The sequence below is a fragment of the Musca autumnalis genome, unplaced genomic scaffold (assembly GCF_047663935.1).
Source record: "Musca autumnalis isolate F117 unplaced genomic scaffold, ASM4766393v1 scaffold_2, whole genome shotgun sequence".
Lineage (NCBI taxonomy): Eukaryota > Metazoa > Arthropoda > Insecta > Diptera > Muscidae > Musca > Musca autumnalis.
Genome location: NW_027411755.1, coordinates 71,239,916 through 71,260,891, shown reverse-complemented (window position 1 = coordinate 71,260,891; position 20,976 = coordinate 71,239,916). Strand labels below are relative to the sequence as shown.

The 20,976-nt window shown below is 35.9% G+C and overlaps 1 protein-coding gene across 1 annotated transcript; it reads right to left on the bottom strand.

Annotated features, from left to right (window-relative positions):
* Window positions 1–1,422: 1,422 nt before the first annotated feature.
* LOC141392819 (lipase 3-like) lies at window positions 1,423–17,309 on the bottom strand. The gene is made up of 3 exons (XM_073965789.1): window positions 17,127–17,309; window positions 2,380–3,123; window positions 1,423–2,320 (listed from the first exon to the last, which is right to left on the bottom strand). The coding sequence occupies exons 1-3, from the start codon at window positions 17,217–17,219 to the stop codon at window positions 1,916–1,918; spliced, it is 1,242 nt and encodes a 413-aa protein (XP_073821890.1). The 5' UTR covers window positions 17,220–17,309; the 3' UTR covers window positions 1,423–1,915.
* Window positions 17,310–20,976: the final 3,667 nt, after the last annotated feature.

Below are 20,976 nucleotides of genomic sequence, written 5' to 3'. Positions count from 1 at the left end.
GGGCTACCGCTGGAGAAGGATAAGATCATCGAGTTATGGGAGGGAGAGCTACGGATAGGCAGCGTCAGCAGCACAATCTGCACAGGCGGAAGTGGACACCGGCCGTTGGCTCCAGAGTTGGGCGTAAGGAAAGACCGCAGTCTCCGGCCGCCGAAAAAAAAATTTGTCGACCCAAGAAAAATATTAAAATAATTCTTGTCGATCCCAAAAAAAAAAACCAGTCTGCAGTTAACCATCAAACAGACAACATGGAACGGAAGCGAACAAACCCAGCTAAGCCCACCACCCCACGTAATCCAGCCCCACAGCTACCACGCAATCCAGCTCCACAGCCACCACACAATCCTGCTCCACAGCCCCTACGCCATCCAGCTACACAGCCACCACGGCCATTTCGCGATTAAACGGTCCAGGATCGTCTCAAATACCCACGGCCTCCAGTGCTACAATCGGTGCTGCAACCGCGTCGCCCGCTTCAGTCGCTGCCGGCACTGGAACAAACACTGCTTGGGCGCCTCGTAACATTTCATTCGACGCACCTTCAACGTCGACTCACCGCAACACTGCTGGGAACGCAATTTCGACTGCATAAACATTGCAAGGACTCCTTCAGATGCCGGCCTCGCAGCTCACCCTTCATGGAGCCAGCAACAGAAAAATTGTTTCTGCCGAACAGATGCCGGCAGCCAGCAGTTGGTGCTGTTGTAACCCCTACAGGTAAAGATTGTATCGTTAGAAAAGAAAGATAAGAACATTTGAAATTAGTGAGTGGACATCTAAACGTCCCACAAAGCGGGCAGCTTCAACTGCATGTGTCCAAAGTGACTCCGGCGTCAGTTCTGTGCAGGAAACGCGAAGAGGTGCCGTGTGATGTGCGGAGATTGGCCACATTTTGGGCACTTGTCTGCTTTCTCCGGAGTCAGGAGGGAGAGGTAACTGTTTAGGTACGTATAGAAGCCAGACCGAAGTCGCTTATGGGTGGGGGTCTCCCACCGAGCACAACACTGCTTGAGTATGAGGAGATATGGTTCTCCACTATCATTGCGTGTGCCTGTCTGAGGGCGTTGCATTCGATGGACTATGGTGGATTGGGGGAATGTTAGGAAGTTCCTTGTGAAAATCGTGTCTGATTGGTTCGCGTCTTTCAGAGGGGGTTTTTATTGCAGCTCAATTGGTTAGAGTAGTCCAGTTTTTTGCATTTTATTGTGTGTATAGGAGCTGCATAGTCTAACAAGGGACGACCTATGGCTTTGTAAATGGTCAGGATAGTCTCCTTGTCTTTCACCCATGTGCTGCCTGAGAGTGCTTCAAAGATTTTGTTCCTTTTCGAGCTATATATGTCCGATTTCAATAAAATTTGGAATGTTTGCCAGGATTTGGCCTAGAAATAACTGTGCCAAATCATATCGAAATCGGTTCAGATTTGGATATAGCTCTCATATATATTTTAGGCAGATTTGAGGTATTTGATGCACGAAACACGCTATATTTGTCCGATTTCAATGAAATTTGGAATGTGTGACGGTGGTTAGTCTAGAAATAACTGTGCCAAATCATATCGAAATCGGTTCAGATTTGGATATAGCTCTCACATATATTTTCGATCGATTTGAGGTATTCGATGCACGAAACACGCTATATATGTCCAATTTTGATGAAGTTTGAACTATGTGACTGGTTTGGTCTGCAAATAAATATGAAAAATTATATCGAAATCTGTTCTGATTTGGATTTAGCTCCCATATATATTTTACATATTCACAGTAGTGTAGGGTATTATATAGTCGGCCCGTCCGACTTTGATCCTTTCCTTATTGGTTTTTTAATAAATATATTGCTTAATACATACACGAAACATATAGGAACACATATACACTTAAATATACAAAAAAGAATATGTAACATTAACAATTCTTCACGCAGATTTCAATTCCCTTTCCGCTTCATTAATTATTCGCACAACATCTCGATTAAGGACATCTTCAACATTATAAGCCATGGCAAAGTCCATATGGGCAAACCCATCGATATCAATAAAATGTTTTACACATCTTTCACCCAAAATTTCACTAAGCTTTTCAACGTCAGCTTTAGAAGAATAATCATCGGAATCGCTATAATACAAGTGGAAGGGGAAGCGGGTGTTGATTTTTGTCAAATCATATTCCGGAGGCGTGGATTGATTGTAACGTTCTTGATTACCACTGCTACCGTAGTCATAGCGGCGGAATTTACCCGAGACATGTAGCTGGACGAAGTGTAAGGCCTGATGGGTAGAGGCAGGCGAGGGATGGGTATTAAACAGCTCAGGATAAAGTGACTAAAAGAAAGATTTTTTAATAAATGTATTATTTAATTTTAAATTTTCGGCTCACTTACCTCCTTGACATATGTTGAGTAGCCACCAAAAAATGTTGCCGAGAGAAATGAACAAAATCTTGGATTAGCTTCCTTGGTGCGACATCTTTGAAAACCCATTAGGTGACGTAAAAATTGTGGTTCAAAGATTTCCCTATCACCTATTAGGGAATTGAGCGGACTATACGAACCCAATATACTTGATAGTAGCCTTAAATTTAATGAACGGGCCGATGTCATAAAGCTGATGGGTGCAAACATATGGGTTGTTTTCAATTTCGCATTATATTCCGGTTGTGTTGTTAACATTACCATTGCAATTGTGGTACCCTGAGAATGACCAATATAATGCAGACCAGATTGTTGAGTTTCATTTAAAATATAATCAATTGTTGTGGGCAAATCTATGGTACCCAATTCATGCCATGAAAAACGCCAAAATTCTCTATCACGGGTAGTGTAATTCAAATGACGGCTGCCATAGGAATTGCCACGACTATTACCCAACCAAACATCATAACCCTGATCAACTAATTCTATGGCTAGGTTGTGGGAATGATTGCGTATAACCCATACATCGGAGGAACTTGTTAAACCATGCATCATCAGAACCACAGGGGCAGAGGATGAGGTGGTGGTGGCATGAGGATCCTTCTCCTTTGTTGCAGAGTTCTTTTTGATACGAAATATTGTCAGACCATAACCATCTGGGGTCCATACTGTGTGCGTTTCACTTGAATAGCCTGCATACGCAATGCGATCAGCCTGAAATAAGGGAAAAATATGTATATAATAAAAAGAACAATTAATAAGTAGTTAAGTTCTGCCGGGCCGAACCTTTTATAGCCTCCACCATAAAATATTCTTAATTACAAAGGAATAATTTTTCCCCAATTTTAGTTGCAAACATTTTTCGACCAAGCATACCCCAAATGGCTAAATTATCTAATGTGATCTAATTTACAAAATGTGTTCAACCAGGTGGTACCTTCATATGGGGCATTAAAGTGTGTACCTCGCTATCAAACAACTTTGTTAGTGCAAAGAAGCTCAAATGTCAAATAACGGGTAGTTCCGCCAAAAATGTAGCGATGACCTTCACAATACCGAAAATCGCGAGTTACCGCTATATTGGGGCTATACCAAAACATGGACCTATGTCAACCTCAAGTTCGGCTCCGTGAGTAATTGACCTGCCTATTTTAGTTAGGGGTAGTTTACACTATATGTAAATGTCATATGACATGAAATTTTCCATCGTTATATATTCGCTAATATGTGTAATATTGGAGATTTTCCTTACGCAATTTACTCTGTGCGTCCACACCAGCAAAAATGTAAAAAACTACGTCTCCACATTGCCTCCGTGGTAAATATGGAATGTTTTTATTTCGTGTCATATGACATTGATAGATAGTGTAAACTACCTCTTACTCCCAGAAGTAGACTTTTAAAAGGGCGGTACAGGTGCCTTCTAGTTTTCTGCCCTCTTTCATAATTTTCCCGATTTTCGTTGTAATTATTTCTTTTTGTGTTGTACAGTGTACTGAAACAAAAACACAACAAATTAAATTTGGCAAGACCCAAATTTTAAATCTCAGGTATTTGACCCCATACTAGAAAGTCCGCTTTTATAATTGCCATATTTTATAGCACACATGGGGACCAAACAGAGTATTAAATGCGAATATTGACCTATTACATACAAATAAATAATTTAATTTTAGGAGGTAAATATTGTGCTGTAACCCCAACCCGTAGGGTGATTATAGTACAATAAAAATAATTGCAATAATTGTATATTTAGGCTAAAGCTTTGCTATATCACCAAATGTGTACATTAGGGCGGCGCAAAAAAACTAAAACATTTTTTTTTTTTGAAAGGCCGACCCTAATTTGTTTCTTTTTGATCCAAAAACTTTATATTTGATTCTTTATGACGTGTGGGAGCCAAACACGAATTTTCTGGAAATCGCTCAATAGGCCACAAATATTTTCCAATCGATGAAGAAAATTTCAGAGATCACTGTTGTGCCAGGGAACATTTACATTGTTCTGAAGTTTCTGCGCTAAAAATGTACTTCATTTTTTTAGAGAGACTGCCAGTAAAATCTGATTTACTTTTTTATGTAATTCAATATAATTTTTAAATAATAAGGGAGCGCGGAATTACGTAAAAAATATACGCCATATTTGATATGCTATATTCGATCTTTATTAGAGGTCTCGAGTCTTTACACTTATATTTCATCCGAAAAACTTACTAGTGATTACCACAGACAGAGGGACGGACATGCTTGTCTGTATGTAAATATATGTCCGTCCAAGCAGACAGAGGGACGGACATGCTTGTCTGTATATAAATGTATGTCCGTCCAAGCATGTCCGTCCCTCTGTCTGTGGTAATCACCCTAGCATCCACAAAAATTGAGATAGTATTCTGCAATTTCAGCAATGTGCGTATTTTTGTTTGCAGTTTGAAGATGGGCTGCATCGGTCCACGTTTGGGTATAGTCCCCATGGTACCGCCCGATTTCTGATATTTTGACGTTTTTAGCTACATTTTCTGGGCGAATTAGCATTTAGGGTTCCCAGTGACCAAGAAACTTCTTCACCAATGGCGATAGTTCCAGGTTTTGGAATAACCCCCATATTACGATATCAACCGATTTCTGACATTTTCAAGTTTTTTGCTGACCAATATAGCAAGAATTAAGTATTTGCGGTTCCCAGTGGTCAAAAAACTTGTCCACGTAAAATTGTGGACATTGGTATTTTCGTAACAGTGAAACAAATTTCTACTTGGTTTTCTAAATATACTCCACGAAAAACCCATATATATGGAAAATTTTGACAATAGATATTGCATTTTCACACAATACTGAACTAGTAAGTTTTTCGGATGAAAAATAAGTGTAAAGACTAGAGCTGGCAAACCATCGATGGAAATATCGATATTATCGATACTTAATTTTTTACGCCAATATCGATGAATAGTTTTTTATATCGATATTATCGAAAATTTTGACATCACTAAAGAACAGCCGTTGACATGATACAATAAGAAGGTAGCATTATCAGCCCAGCTGATGGTAACATAATGTGTCAATTGCATTGAATTTATGTCAAATGTTGACACCTTATGTTACCAAAAACGGCAGTTGCTGCTACCTACTTATTGTATCATGGCCGTAGAAACAATAGCCTGAAATGTTTTAAAGCAAATTGTTAACAGATGCGATTGTTTCTATAAGTTTTTGCGGAAACGAATAAAAATTGCGTGGATGGGATCAGATAAGATGTGACCAACACTTTCAGGTGGCTTAGGGTGGGATTAGAGCGCGCTGGGTTGGAGCCGAAGTTACTTTGGAAATTGACGGCCAACATTAGTGCAAAATGATGGGAATGTTTTAGGTGTAGAATAATTTTATGGAATATCTTCAATGATTTTGGCACAAACCGACAATTGAATAATCAAGCCAGATGTAACAATGGGAGAGATAGCCAATTCCATACGGATATTACGATTTGAGGACAAAATCACACGAATCCAGTAGAAGAGTTCAGCTGAGTCGACACTCATGATACCGAACGAAGGGATTGGACAGCATACCTAGAAGATGAATATCGTTATGGCGGTCCGTAGCACTTTCTCTCTGAACAAGATCTTGCGTTCGGGTTTACTTTACGTTTTCTAGGAATATAATTCCCATGAATAATTTTTGTATTGAAACTGTTTCTCTAATTTTTGTTAACTATTCTAAGCGCTCGACCGAACAGTCAGTAACAATAGAAAGTGAAATATGTAATATTAGCTGTGTATTTTTACTTTTTCAGTAATATTTACTCAGTAACTTGTTTTCAGAGAGTAAGAACAATTATACGGAAAAGAGAGAAAAGTAAAAAGACAGCTATTACCAAAGCAAAAACATTGGCGCCAATGTATGCAAGAAAAACTAAATCTAAAACATTAAAAAAACTTCTTCAATTTTAAGTATAATAAATAAGAAATAGTTACAAGATTAATAAAATAATCAATAAATATATCTGATTCGCATTATTTGCATTATTTTTCCACAAATATCACATAAACATTGAACATGTGACCATTAACAGGTGATTGAAAATCAGCTGATCGATCTTGTTAAATGTTGCTGGGAAAAATTTTTTTAGCAACCTTTTGCAAGTTTTTGGCGAACAACTGTCAAACTTGTTCTCTCATTTCGCTCTCTTTTACTGAACTTTTGTGTAAAAAGGCAGCATTTACGCAAAAACACACACCTATTATTTCCCAAAATGATTTCGTCAACTTCAACTGGAACAAATCTCTTCCACTCCACCTCGAGAAAAGACAAACTTAAAGTACCGAGGTTTAAAAATTGAATGTTATACCCCGTTTGCACTTAACCGGATTTAAAAAACCAAATGTCAATGTCAATTACATATCACAAACGTCAAATAAATCCTCATAAAGAAGGTTAACCCGGCAAAAAGCTATAATGTAAACGCCGTTTACAACGATATATAAAACATTGTGGATACTAAATAAATAGGGGTGGAAAATCCACGATAGTATCGATTTTATCGATATTTTGAAACGCAAATATCGAAAAAATCGAATGGGACCGATATCGATAGTTAGCCAGCTCTAGTAAAGACTCGAGACCTCTAATAAAGATCGAATATAACATATCAAATATGGAGTATATTTTTTACGTAATTCCGCGCTCCATTATTATTTAAAATGATATTGAATTACATAAAAAAGTAAATCAGATTTTACGGGCAGTCTCTCTAAAAAAATGAAGTACATTTTTAGCGCAGAAACTTCAGAACAATGTAAAATTCGCGTTGAAACTTCAAAACAATTTAAAATTCCCTGGCACAACAGTGACCTCTGAAATTTTTTCATCGATTGGAAAATAATTTTGGCCTATTGAGCGATTTCCAGTAAATTCGTCTTAGTCCCCCACACAAATTACTATGGAAATAAAGATTGTTCAGGGGGCAGGAGTTATTGTTAACCGATCGCCATAAAGATTCATATATAAAGTTTTTGGATCAAAAGGAAACAAATTAGGGTAGGCCTTTCGTTTTTTTGCTCCGCTCTAATGTACACATTTGGTGATATTGCAAAGCTTTAGCCTAAAACATACAAGACTCGCCCTATTGCAATTATTTTTATTGTACTATAATCACCCTACGGGTTGGGGTTATAGCACAATATGTACCTCCTGAAATTAAATTATTTATAAGTATGTAATAGGTCAATATTCGCATTTAATACGCTGTTTGGTCTCCATGTGTGCTATAAAATATGGCAATTATAAAAGCGGAATTTCTAGTTTTTATATTTATGAGCTGATGTATAGGGTCAAATACCTGAGATTTGAGCTTCTCACTGAAGGGGTCCAAAGTTACAGCCGTTTACCCCTGTGCTTATCAATTTACTGACTAAGCCGAATAATCCATTACAAAATAATGTAAATAAGCTACAACCACTAAAGCTTGTTAGTTAGTTACAGTTTCTAGTGTGTTTAGCTAAAAAGCAGGAGGTCAATCCCAGCAGCGGATATAATAGACATTTTTAGTGTGGTGAAGTTAAAGATCAATTCACCTCAACAGTTCTAGAAATAGAACAATTGTTTGTTCAACTTATTTGTCGACTTTAAGTGGCCAAAGAATAACTATATGTTTGGTGCAACATGCCCTTGTTAAAATAAACAAGTAAGAACGGCGTTAAGTTCAACCGGGCCGAACTTTTTATATAGGAATAGGAACAATGAAAGTAAAAAACTCTTCTTTTTTGCAGGAGTAGTACATATATCCCAACTGATAATACTCTTTTCAAAACAGCTCATATGGGGCGCCGACGTTGTTCTTTCCAAAACATGGTCACTAATATAGTGACTAATTTAAAGACATGGAACAATACCGGAAATTTTGAGGTGGAAAGTTTTATACCACCAACTGAGACTAAATATAAAATTTCTGCCGTTCCGATAGTATACACGGTGTGTCTTAACCAAATTTAAATGGAAGGTGCTGACACCTGGGAAGTTTTTGTAGATTCTGAAACTACAATGCTCATAGATGAGAAATATCAAGAAACAAAAAAATCGCCGGAGGGATTTTCCAATAAATCGCGATTTAAGTTCACACTTTTAGGGGTTCTTTAGGTTTTCACGATTTTGCTTGGAAACCGCGAGTCCTATATAAATGGGCTTAAAGAAAACTTCAATACCAAATAGTGAATTGAAGCCACAACCTTCAAAATACCGAAAATCGGGAGGTACCGTTCTATGGCGGCTATATGAAGGCGTGGACCTATACCGACAAACTTCAGGTATAAAGCTTCGTACTCCCAACGAAGACTAAATAACAAATTAAACCCATTTCGGTGGGATATTGAGGCCACAACCTTCAAAATACCGAAAATCGGGTGGTACCGTTCTATGGGGGCTATATGAAGGAGTAGACCTAGAGTAGATGCTAGGGTGATTACCATCCGTCCAAGCATGTCTTTCCCTCTACTACTCCTACATATATTGCTTTATCGAATGTCTTTGGTTGTCTATGACATATTTTAGACTAAATAAGAACATATTTGTGGATTAATTGCCGTTATTTAATGTCAGACTTTGCGTATAGCTCGTTAAGGCGGACCCTTGCAGATTTCTTTGAGTTTTTCAGTCTAGTAGTTTATGAAACCCCAGAAGATACAGTGGGACTAATAATTTTGGGATCCAACAGCGCTATGAAGTTTTTCTTGTGGATAATATATGCTCCTGAGCTTCGCTAAATATATGAATTCCTGAGTTTTCTCATAAATTTTATAGTTTTCACAACATGCCAAGGCGCAAATTACATGCAGAAGCCTTCGAATTACCTTGTAATAAGGTCTGGTACAATCCTCGCGCATCCATTGAATCAGCAATGTAAAAGTTTCCGACCTTTATAGCGCTTCAAGTGGCCCTAAGGATCATAATACGAGAACATACTAGTTAACAGTGTAAATTTTATACAAATTTCATGCATTCTTTGGTGTTGCTTTTATTTTGAATAATGTCGTACATTACTGATTGAGTTAAGGTCCAAAAATTTATTACAAGGTAATTCCAAGGTTCTTGCGTGTAATTTGACCCTTGGAATGCTGTGAAAACTATAAAATTTATGTAAAACTCAGGAATTTGCATATTTAGCGAAACTCAGGAGCATATATTATCCCTAAGAACTACTTCAAAGCGCTCTATGATCTCAAAATAATTAGATCCACTGTATTTCCTGAGGTTTCATAAACTACCAGACTGAAAAACTCAAAGAAATCTGCAAGGGTCCGCCTTAACGAGCTATACGCGAAGTCTGACCTTAAATAACGTCAAATTTAATATTATATTTTTTGTATCTAAATTCAACATACCAACTTCAATTGAATGCTAGGATCTTTTTGTCAATGTAAATTTCTGAATTTTTAGTTGGCTTGAACGGACTGTATCAATTGTGGTCAAATAGTTATGTTTTGATGTTTTGACATAAAATAGTATTATTTACTTATGTTATTGACACAAAAACTGGATTTAAAAAAAACTACAATGATGGGACTAACTCCTACTTTGGTGGCATTTACGGAATTAGCACTATCATTTGACATAAATAGCTGTATCATGATGACCATAACAAACCCAGTTACGATATAGTCATTTATGTCAATTTCTAAGGTTTATTCCGTAAAAGCTTTGGTGGCATTTAGGAGTTAGTCCCATCATTGTAGTTTTTTGGACCACACCAAATTGTGCATGTGAGAGCCCATATGACACCTATATTTTCACTTGACCATAGCCGTAGACCTCTAATGTATTTTCACTTACAATATAAGCAACCAATGGATTATCCAAACTACGGAATTTAAGTTGAAATTACTAAAAATACGCAATTTGGGCAGGTCCAAATATATATGCACCACAAGTATTTCAAAAGCATTATGAATGGAACGCACAACATCTTCTGTATAAATTCACAACGAAAAACCATCAATATGATATTTACAGTATCCAATCACAACGACAATCTGTATGAAAAATGGGAAATATGGCCCTAAAACATATATATCAAAAAACAAGTGCTGCTAAGAATGTTATATGCTATGGTTACAGATTTCTTTTATTCAGAGACCCATAATGAAATTTCATTTGGAACATTTCTTTCTTTAACAATATTCCCAAAAAGTTAAGGATTTTGCTAGATTTTGATCCAGTATGGAATTATGTAAAATTAACAGTCCAAAATTAAAGCAGATAATTTCATCCTAATATATATAAATTTGTAATCAAATTTTTTAAGGAAATAGTATACATAGATATATAGTTTATTTTGAAACTCATAGTGAAATTTTGTGTAGAATTTTTCATCCTTTGACGCTTTTCACCTATAACCAAGTTTCATATTACTTCCATGTAACAACTCGAAAAAAGAAGGAAAATCTTTTCATCAAAAAAATTTGGAAATATTTTCATGTTTTTTTTTCAGCAAAATTGATACTGATATTTTCATGCTATAATTTTAATAAACTCAGATGAAGTCCGACTTTAACCCTAAAACGTGTTTTTCATTTCTAGAGATTCCTGGCGATTAGACAGGAGTTACAGATTTGGTGTATTCTGAGACCTACAGTAAAATTTTATGGCAAACAATTTTGTAGAATATTTGGATTTGATACAATCACTTTTTTAAGGAGTTTTTGAAAGATTTTTGAAAAAAGGACAAAAAAAGCCCCTTTGATGAACCGCATGAGGGTTAACATTTTTAACAAAAATATTGCCCATATACTCCTCTGTAAAGTTGCCAAAGACACTATATACCTGAAATGCAAGGATTCAAAGATATCTTAAATCGAATATTTCGAAAAAAATAAAAATGAGCGGAACTTACCCCGCCTATTTTGGTTACTTTCCGTCGTATACTTTTAAAACGCTTATACACGTGTCTCATATATTTAAGCCTTCTTTCATAATCTACTCGATTTTTCCCATCATTTTGAAAAAAATTGAATTTTGTTGCACAGTGTTATTCATTTTTTTGGAGGTATACATTTGATTCAAAGAAGTCTTTTAGATTGCACTCAGGAATTAACGAAAATCATGCGGAGAAAGAAGTGTTGAGTTAGTTAAATAACATGTCAGATTATTGTATAATAATTACCATTAAAAGCTTTATAAGATGGTAATAAAAGTTAAATGTCAAAGATGTTTTAATTAAAAACGTTTTGAAATGTGGGACTCAAGTTATAGTTCGTTTATATATAACCGGATTTAACAAACCCACTGACTTTTAAATGTCAATTCCATTGCTTATATTTCAAATAAATCCTCAAAAAGAATGTTAAATCTAAAAAAGGCTATAATATAAATAGCCCAAAAGTAAACTTCCGATGTTTTTTTGGATGTATTTTAAAAAGAAATGAAAAACTTTGATTCTCCTTGTGGATTATTTTTATTTGGTCTTTTAATTTTTTACATCACGTCGAGAATATGATGTCAGATAAATGACCGCCGCCACAGTTTATTGTCATTTGAGCCCTTTTTATGGAATTTTCCATCACTTTGGCCAAAACTTCCGGCGATAGGTCCTCACATTCTTGACGGATATTGTCTTTAAGAGCTGAAAGAGTCTGAGGCTTTTTGACATAAACCCGCGACTTCAAAAAGCAACACAAAAAGAAGTCTGGAGCGGACGGCCAGGAAATCTGCGACGAAATTCACGTTGTGACAAAGTCACCGACCCATTACTGGTAAATTGTCACCAATATTCCTCGTTCTGGAGCAGTGTAGCGTAACATTGTTTATTAACGTGTATTTCACATGTGTTTAATACACAAATGTCAAAACAGAACTGACATTAGGGGCCAATCGCAAAATTTATAGCATTATCTGATAGGAGGATTACTTTTGCGCCACCTTGTAGTGTGATAAGTGGATATGAATTTTAAAGAAGAAAAATACCTTATGTTTGGGCGGAACTTTTTATAATCTCAACGACATTAAACCCCTTCGTAAATCTATTCGACATATTCGCGAATGGAATTATATAGGGATTGCATTGAGATTCTGCAAACCGAAAGGAATCCCAAAATTCATATTATAGCCGATGTTCTTCAATAAGGCTAAGATCTTCGAAATACTGAAATTCTTGCGATATCGAAAACAATGCAATTTTGCAATTATATCATAAAATGCGAATTTTGTGAATTTTTTAGGATATACATATGTATGCATATACCAAACCGAACATATATGGTTAAAATTTTCAAAATACAGAAAACAGGGAGGAACTTTTTGTATGGGGGTTACCGTTTTCCGATATGGTTAATTTTCATTTGGTATTATGTGCTAATTTTCAAAATGTATTTAAAAAATTGTGAACTTTTTCTATCTCTAAAGCCACTCGTTGAAACTTTCATAGGAAACCTTCATAGCTTTTGGTAGAGAGCGGAGGTGAAGCAGCTCATTCTTATAAAATCAACTAACTACACCTTAAAGCAGCTTTACGTAACGCTACACAATATTTTAAAATTTCATGATTTTTGGTTAAGTTGGGCCCCCCGAAATTAAATTCTGCGTACGTCCCTGGCCACCATATAACGGTACCGACCGATTTCAGGTATTTTGACGTTTTAAGCCACATTTCAGACCGAATTAGCTATAATTTAACCTTTTGGGGTTCCTAGTGTCAAAAAAAATCTTGTACATATTTCAAAAATTATGGACATAGGTCCACGTTTTAGTATAAACCCCACATAACGGTACCTCCCGATTTTAACCTACTATTTTTAACCTAACTATCTGTAATTTGACATTTGAGGTTCCCAGTGGTCACGAAAGTTCTCCACCAAAAATCTTCAATGGAGGTCCATGTTTTGATATAACCCTCTTATAATGGTACATCCGGTTTTCGGTATTTTGAGGATTTTAGCTACAATTTGTAACCGAACTGTCTGCAATTTAACATTCCTAGTGGTAAAGTCCCCATTTAACGGTACCTCTCGATTTTCGGTATTTTGAGGTTATTAGTCACATTGTATTACGGAAGTATCCGTAATTTGACATTTGAGTCCCAAAAATTCCCAACCATATGAGTGTACCGCTCGATTTTCGGTATTTGTGGGTTTTAGCTACATCGTTTAACGGAACATCCTGCAATTTGACATTTTAAGTTCCCTGCAGTCACAAAACTTTTCCACCAAAAATTTTCAACACACTGTGATATTGCCTCCATATAAAGGTAGCACCTGATTGAACACATTTTTATACCCTGCACCACACTGTGGTATTATGTCTTTGTGCATTTGTATGTAACAAACAAAAGGAAACGAAATAGACCCATAGTTCCTTTTGGGGATATACATATTATCACTTTCTGAGTCGATTTATGCATGTCCGTCCGTCTGTCCATGTATTTTTGTTCGCAACGTACAGGTCGCATTTTTTGTCCGATTCAGCTGAAAATTTGGGACTACAATTTTTTTAGTCATAGGAAGAACGCTATTGCTTTTGGTGAAAATCGGGTCAGATTTGGATATAGCTTCCATATATATTTTCGCCCGATATCACGTATTTGCTGCACCAAACACGCTATATATGTCTGATTTCGATGAAATTTAGAATGTGTGACTGAATTCGGTCTAGAAATAAATGTGCCAAATTATATCGAAATCGGTTCAGATTTGGATAAAGCTCCCATATATATTTTCGCCCGATTTCACGTATTTGCTGCACTAAACATGCTATATACGTCCGATTTTGATGAAATTTGGAATGTTTGACTAAACTCGGTCTAGAAATAAGCGTCCCAAATTATATCGAATTCGGTTCAGATATGGATATAGCTCCCATTATATTTTCGGCCGATTTTATGTATTTTCTGTACCAAACACGCTCTATATATTCGATTACGATGAAATTTGGAATGTGTGACTGAATTCGGTCTAGAAATACATGTGCCAAATTATATCGAAATCGGTTCAGATTTGGATATAGCTGCCATATATATTTTCGGCCGCTTTCGCGTATTTGCTGCACTAACACGCTATTTAAGTCCAATTTCAATGATATTTGGTATGCGTGACTGAATTCGGTCTGGAAATCAGTTAAGATCTGGATATAGCTCCGATTTATATTTTACATATTCACAGTGTTGTAGGGTATCATATGGTCGGCCCGCCCGACTTTGATCCTTTCCTTACTGGTTTAGATTTGATTAAGTTATTTAGGTTTTTGGTGTATCTGTGGTCAATAAATTTTTGCAACTAATATTGTGGACAGAAAAGGAAACTAATTATTTCATTTCAGTAAACAATATTTTATGGTGGAGTGTATAAAAAGTTCGGCCCGGCCGAACTTAACGTCTTTATACCCTCAGCATTTATGCTAACGAGGGTATATACACTTTCATACGGGCAAAATGTGCCTCATCGAAATAACGGTTGTAGACCCCAAGTATGTTTGGATGAAATGTGTTTCAGAAAATTTGGATCGATTGAGCAATGTCCGTCCGTCTGTCTGTCTGGCTGGCTGGAGCGCACGATAACTCTCGAACGGATATACCGATTCGGATCAAATTTTGGCTTTCGTAATATTTTACACAAACTTAGTTTAAGTTCGAAGATGGGCTATATCGGTCCACTCCTTCCGGTACCTCCCCCACAAAAGTTCGAAAATTTTCGGAAAATTTCTGCGCACGATAACTCTTGTAGGGAGTAACCGATTTGGTCCATACATTGCCCACCGTAAAACGTGTACCTGACATTAATAAGGTTTCAATATGGACTCAATCGGTCCACTCCTTCGGGTACCTCCCACACAAAATTTCGGAAAAGTTCAGTTTAGGGCCATCTCTCGAATCGCTTTGATTTTTGTTTTAGCAACTTGCATTTACTGTCCTCCATACGACGGTACAAGTTTCATCAGGGGCAAGTCCATACTTCCTGAGAAAATAGCCTGAAAGTTGCTAAAAACCCCTATGACACCGTGTGAGGTGGTTGGAGCGCAAGATAACTCTCGAACGGATCTGCCGATTCGGTTTAAAATTTGGCTTTAGTAATATTTTGTCCAAACATAGTCTATGTTTGAAGATAAACCATGTCGGTCCACTCCTTCCTCATAAAAATTCAAAAATCTTCGGAAAAAATATGCGCACGATAACTCTTGAAGGGAGTGACTGATGTAATCCATACTCTGCACATCCTAATATATCTACCAGATATAGATCAGGTTCGAATATGGACAATATTTGTCCACTCCTTTGGGTACCTCCCACACAAAATTTCGGATAAGTTCACTTTAAGACCTGCTCTCGAATCACTTTGATTTTTGTTTAAGCGATTTGCATTCGCTACCTTCATTACGACGGTAAAAGTTTTTTCAGGAGCAGGTCCATATTTCTTGGGAAAACATCCCGAAAGGTTTCACCATATGTGGCTCTCGAACTGTTCAACCGATTTGGTCCAACATTTGGTCTTCATCATATTATATCCAAACTTAGTTTCATGGGGCAATATCGGTCCCCAAATTCCGGTACTTCTCCCCAATATTTAAAAAAATTCACCAAAATGTTAAGACGATATCACTTGAATGGTGCAACCAATTTGGTCCAAACTTTGGATCTCCTAATATTTTGTCAAAATTTAGTTTGAGGTATCGCTCCTCCCTAAGGGTACCTCCCCCACAAAAGTTTAACATTTGTGTTAATTCCTAATCTACATTTTTGTCGGCAAGTTCAAATGTTGAAAAAGGGCCACAAAATTCCGAAGAGACGCTAAATACATTCTATCTGCCCGTAGATGAAAGTTTCAATTCACATTGGCTGAGGGTATACCTCTGTCGGCAAAGCCGACTGACACTTTTTTACTTGTTGCAACTAAAATTGTGGACAGAAAATGAAACTTATTATTTCATTTTAGTAAACAATATTTTATGGTGGAGTGTATAAAAACTTAACGACTTTTTACTTGTTATTCGATTCGATAAATTTTTCAAGATAGTCCCAATTTACATTAGGCGAGTTTACTTGCGGCAATTGTCAGTTTGATGGAGAGAGAGGTGAGGTATATGGTAACCCTTTGCCTCTCAACTCCCTCTCTCACCCACAAACTGACAATTGCCGCAAGTAAACTTGCCTAATGTAAATTGGGACAAATTTTCGTCTACTTCCCAATAACAAATGTCAACTCACAGAAAATATGTACTGAAAAATTTAACTTAAAACTTCAAAAGTAACGACAAAAATGAACCTACCCTGAAAACCATTTTAGTTGAATTGTTTCTTACCACTACGAACCTCTCCTAATATATCAGATCGTTGTCTTACATAAAATACTTTAGTGGCAACTTCCCATACAAGCTTAACCACAGTGCTTTGCATATATTTTTTTCTTCTTATCATTAAATATGGCACAACATACTTGAACTATTGAGATGAGCAATTAAAATTAATGCCCGACCTGCAGTTCGATTCTGTAACTGGTAAACAACAGCATTAACGCCAAAGATAGAAACATAATTGCATAATTGTATTTGCTTACAATTTTGGTATTAAGCGAAAAATAAAAAATACAAAAAGTTTTTGATCACTTTATTCAAACATTTGATTAATAATTTCGGTTTTTTATTTTCCCGATTTTTTGTCGATAATGATCATCTAACCGCGATACTGCTACACATAATCCACGCAAAAATAGTTTCAATGGAGTTACACATGAAAATCTTCTAACTCACCGTAGTTACTGTTTCCAATTCGTAATTTGGCCATATGCTATAGATTATAATTGGTATTAGCAATAGATTAAAAATCACAAACGTTTTTCCCATTGTTTATTAAATCAAAAAACAGACAAGAAAATTTCACTTCTAATCGGTCGGAACACTTTAACAACAATGACAGTGGCAATAAAACGAAAAGATTTGTTTGATATTAAAATGTAACGTCAAGTTATTAAAAATAGAGAAAGACAGACCGAGAGAGAGCAAAACATACATTGCCGTTAGTTAAGACCACGCTGATCATTGTTTTGCGTACTCAAACGCTACAAACACGAGACGCACTACGTATGTATGTATGTCGTCATAGTACCTCAACCTTAACCGCTAAAATCTACACTTTCTCACCCGTCGCTCTCTAATCCAATTCAAATGTTTACCACCAGCTGCACTGCATTTTTAATCGTACAACAGTCCGAAAGAAATAAATAAAACGACAGCACAACAACAAAAAAGCGACCTTTATTCTAAATTATACCAGAAATGTAGTAATACAACAACAGCAACAAGAAAACCAACATGTATGAATGAATATTTGAAAGAAAGCTGAAAAAACAACAACATTTATTTGTTAGAGAGCATTTGTTTTTATTTAGAAACTGAAACGTAAAGCAGAAACAAAAAATGTATAAGGTTTGGTCATGTCGAATCGTATATACAGTTGCGTTCAAAATAATAGGAGCGCCCATACAAAAAAGAAAATTGTCAAAAAATATGGTTAAACTTACCTATTTTGGTTTATTTTGAATTTGTTTAACATTGTTGACATCCCAACAGTTAATTCATCAGCAGAAATGTGGCAATCTGTTTTAAATTATTTACTGTTTACACCAACATTATAAATCGTGTTTAAAGTTTTTGTTCAAAAAAATAGGAGTGTGGATGAAAAAGGATGATAAAAATAGCTTTAGTTGAGTTTAGGATCAAAATTGTCAATATTTTTGTTAACAGTTGTAAATCCAATAGATTTTATGAGATTTGATTGCTGTTTGAAAACAAAAATCCTTTGGAGGTAGCCAAGAAACAGGCGATTGTCCTTGCAGAAATTGTTTCCATAAATTGAGCACTTATTGGGCAACTCAATGGATTTTGTAGACAAAAGCTTTAACGATTAGATTTGTTTGATGCTATGGATGTTATCTCTAACAATATATAATGATTGGTATCCCATAAATTTGTGTATTTTGATCCTTGAGCCAAGTTTAAGGACAGTTTACATTAGCCCTTAAGGCAAGGATCGTCCAAAAAATCGTATCTATAAGGAATTTATTCCCCTAACCAAATAATATTTAAAAGTCCTTAGGATGCTAACCTTGTATATGCAACCAGTTTCGCTTCTATTCAAAAAATGTTTAAAACGTGAATGGTTGAAATGTACTTTGAACCATTTAGTGATACGCAGGCTGGGATTGCACTAAGGTTGGTATACGCCGTAATATATTTTTTAATATAAACTCACGTTTTTCACTCAAAAATACTTCGTTTAGGTTATTTTCATTAGAAAACTTTTTATTATACGATGCAAAACCTAATAAAAATAGTCTTAGGCCAACTTCAAAAGTTTGTCTTTAAAGTTTCCTTCTCAACAAAGCGTTTTGAAAAATGTCTCATATGTGTCAATCATCCAATTATTCAAAAATGAACCATATAATGAATTCGGCGTGCAGTTAAGATGCTAAGGACCTCAAAAAATCACTTGATTGAGATATTAATGCCTTATAGATACGCTTTTTTAACCGATGCTTACGTAAAGAGGTAACGGAAACCGGCTTAAACTTGGCTCAAGGATCAAAATACACAATTTTCTGGGATACCGATCATTATATATTGTTCGAGATAACAGTCAGAGCATCAAAAATTCTCTAATCACTAAAGTTCTGTCTACAAAATCCATTGAGTTACCCAATAAGTGCTCAATTTATGGAAAAAATCGCTGCAAGGACAATCACCTGTTTTTAGGCTACCTCCAAAAGAACTTTTGTTTTCCAACAGCCATCAAATTTCATGAAATCTATTGGATTCACTACTGTCAACTAAAATATAGACACTTTTGATCTTAAACTCAACTAAAAATATTTTTATTGTCCTTTTTCTTCCGCACTCCTATTTTTTTTAACAAAAAATTTGAAGGCGATTTATAATGTTGGTGTAAACAGTAAATAATTTAAAACAGATTACCACATTTCTGCTGATGAATTAAATGTTGGGATGTCAACAATCTTAAACAAATTCAAAATAAACCAAAATGGGTAAGTTTAACCATGTTTATTCGACCATTCCCTTGGTGTTAATGAGCACTCCTATTATTTTGAACACAGCTGTACATACCTAAGCTACGTAAATTCTGGTAAAAAGACAGGCGATAAATAACACTGTGACACAAAATGGAACTCAAAGTCTGGGGGGTGGAAAATTTCTTTTGAATATGAAAGCACTTGATGAGTATACTAAGAACCCAAAAGGAAATTTTCGCCATAGGTCAAGTTTCTGAGATATCGCGCGATGAAGTTTTTGATTTTTTCCCTATAATACTTGGTAAAATAGCTCCATATCTCTATTTGGCGTTGTTGTAGCTTCATTTTGACGTGACATGTCTTCAGTCAAATCGATTGGCGAATCTCTTTGTAGAACATTTCATTCTTCTAACTCAATGCCTTTCATGTCCTTTTCGTCCTTTATTTCTTGAACCGTAGTGAAAGTACCACAATATGAGATTTTTCAGCATCCAAATATTCTACAAAAATGTTGATCAGAAGATTTTAGCTACGGTTCTCCTTGGCAGCTAATCGATTCTGTAACATTTTCATTGTCCTTTTTGACATTTAATCGGTTTTGGTTCAGAAATAAACTATGTTTTGTTTTTCTGTATATTCGGCATTGGTTATTTATTGGTATGTAGACATAACAGTTGGTTATTGCTTATGTAGACATCTGGGGTGCTTCTGAAATATTTACCACAAATAGCTCTTGTAATGGTGAACACGTTAAGAACAAATTTTCTTGGAGGATAGATCCGGTTATCTCAATTTTTGATCCGGATATTCCGACATTAAAACGAATTTTTGAACCGGTTTTAAGTAACCGATTAAACTTATATGACTACTGTTAAAAAGCTTATAGAGTTGTCAATCAAATTAAATTAATTCGTTTCTGAAAACTTTGTTAGTTGCAGTTCTAGAACAAAAAAACCGATTTCTTAAACCGTTTTTAAGGAAAAATATCAGTACGCGCAAATATGGAGATCAAAGGCTGGGGGGCGAACAATTCTTTTTGGCGATGAAAGTCGATGAAGATAATAATACGAACGCGGAAGGACAGTTACGCCGTAGGTCAAACTTCTGAGTTATAGCGAAATGAATTCCTTCTTGACAAACTATACATACTTACATGACAAAAAACAGGCGAAATTTGATCGCGTTATAACTCAGAAGTTTGACCTACGGCGTAACTGTCCTTCCGCGTTCGTATTATTATCTTCATCGACTTTCATCGCCAAAAAGAATTGTTCGCCCCCAGCCTTTGATCTCCATATTTGCGCGTACTGATATTTTTCCTTAAAAACGGTTTAAGAAATCGGTTTTTTTGTTCTAGAACTGCAACTAACAAAGTTTTCAGAATCGAATTAATTTAATTTGATTGACAACTCTATAAGCTTTTTAACGGTAGTCATATAAGTTTAATCGGTTACTTAAAACCGGTTCAAAAATTCGTTTTAATGTCGGAATATCCGGATCAAAAATTGAGATAACCGGATCTATCCTCCAAGAAAATTTGTTATTAACGTGTTCACCATTACAAGAGCTATTTG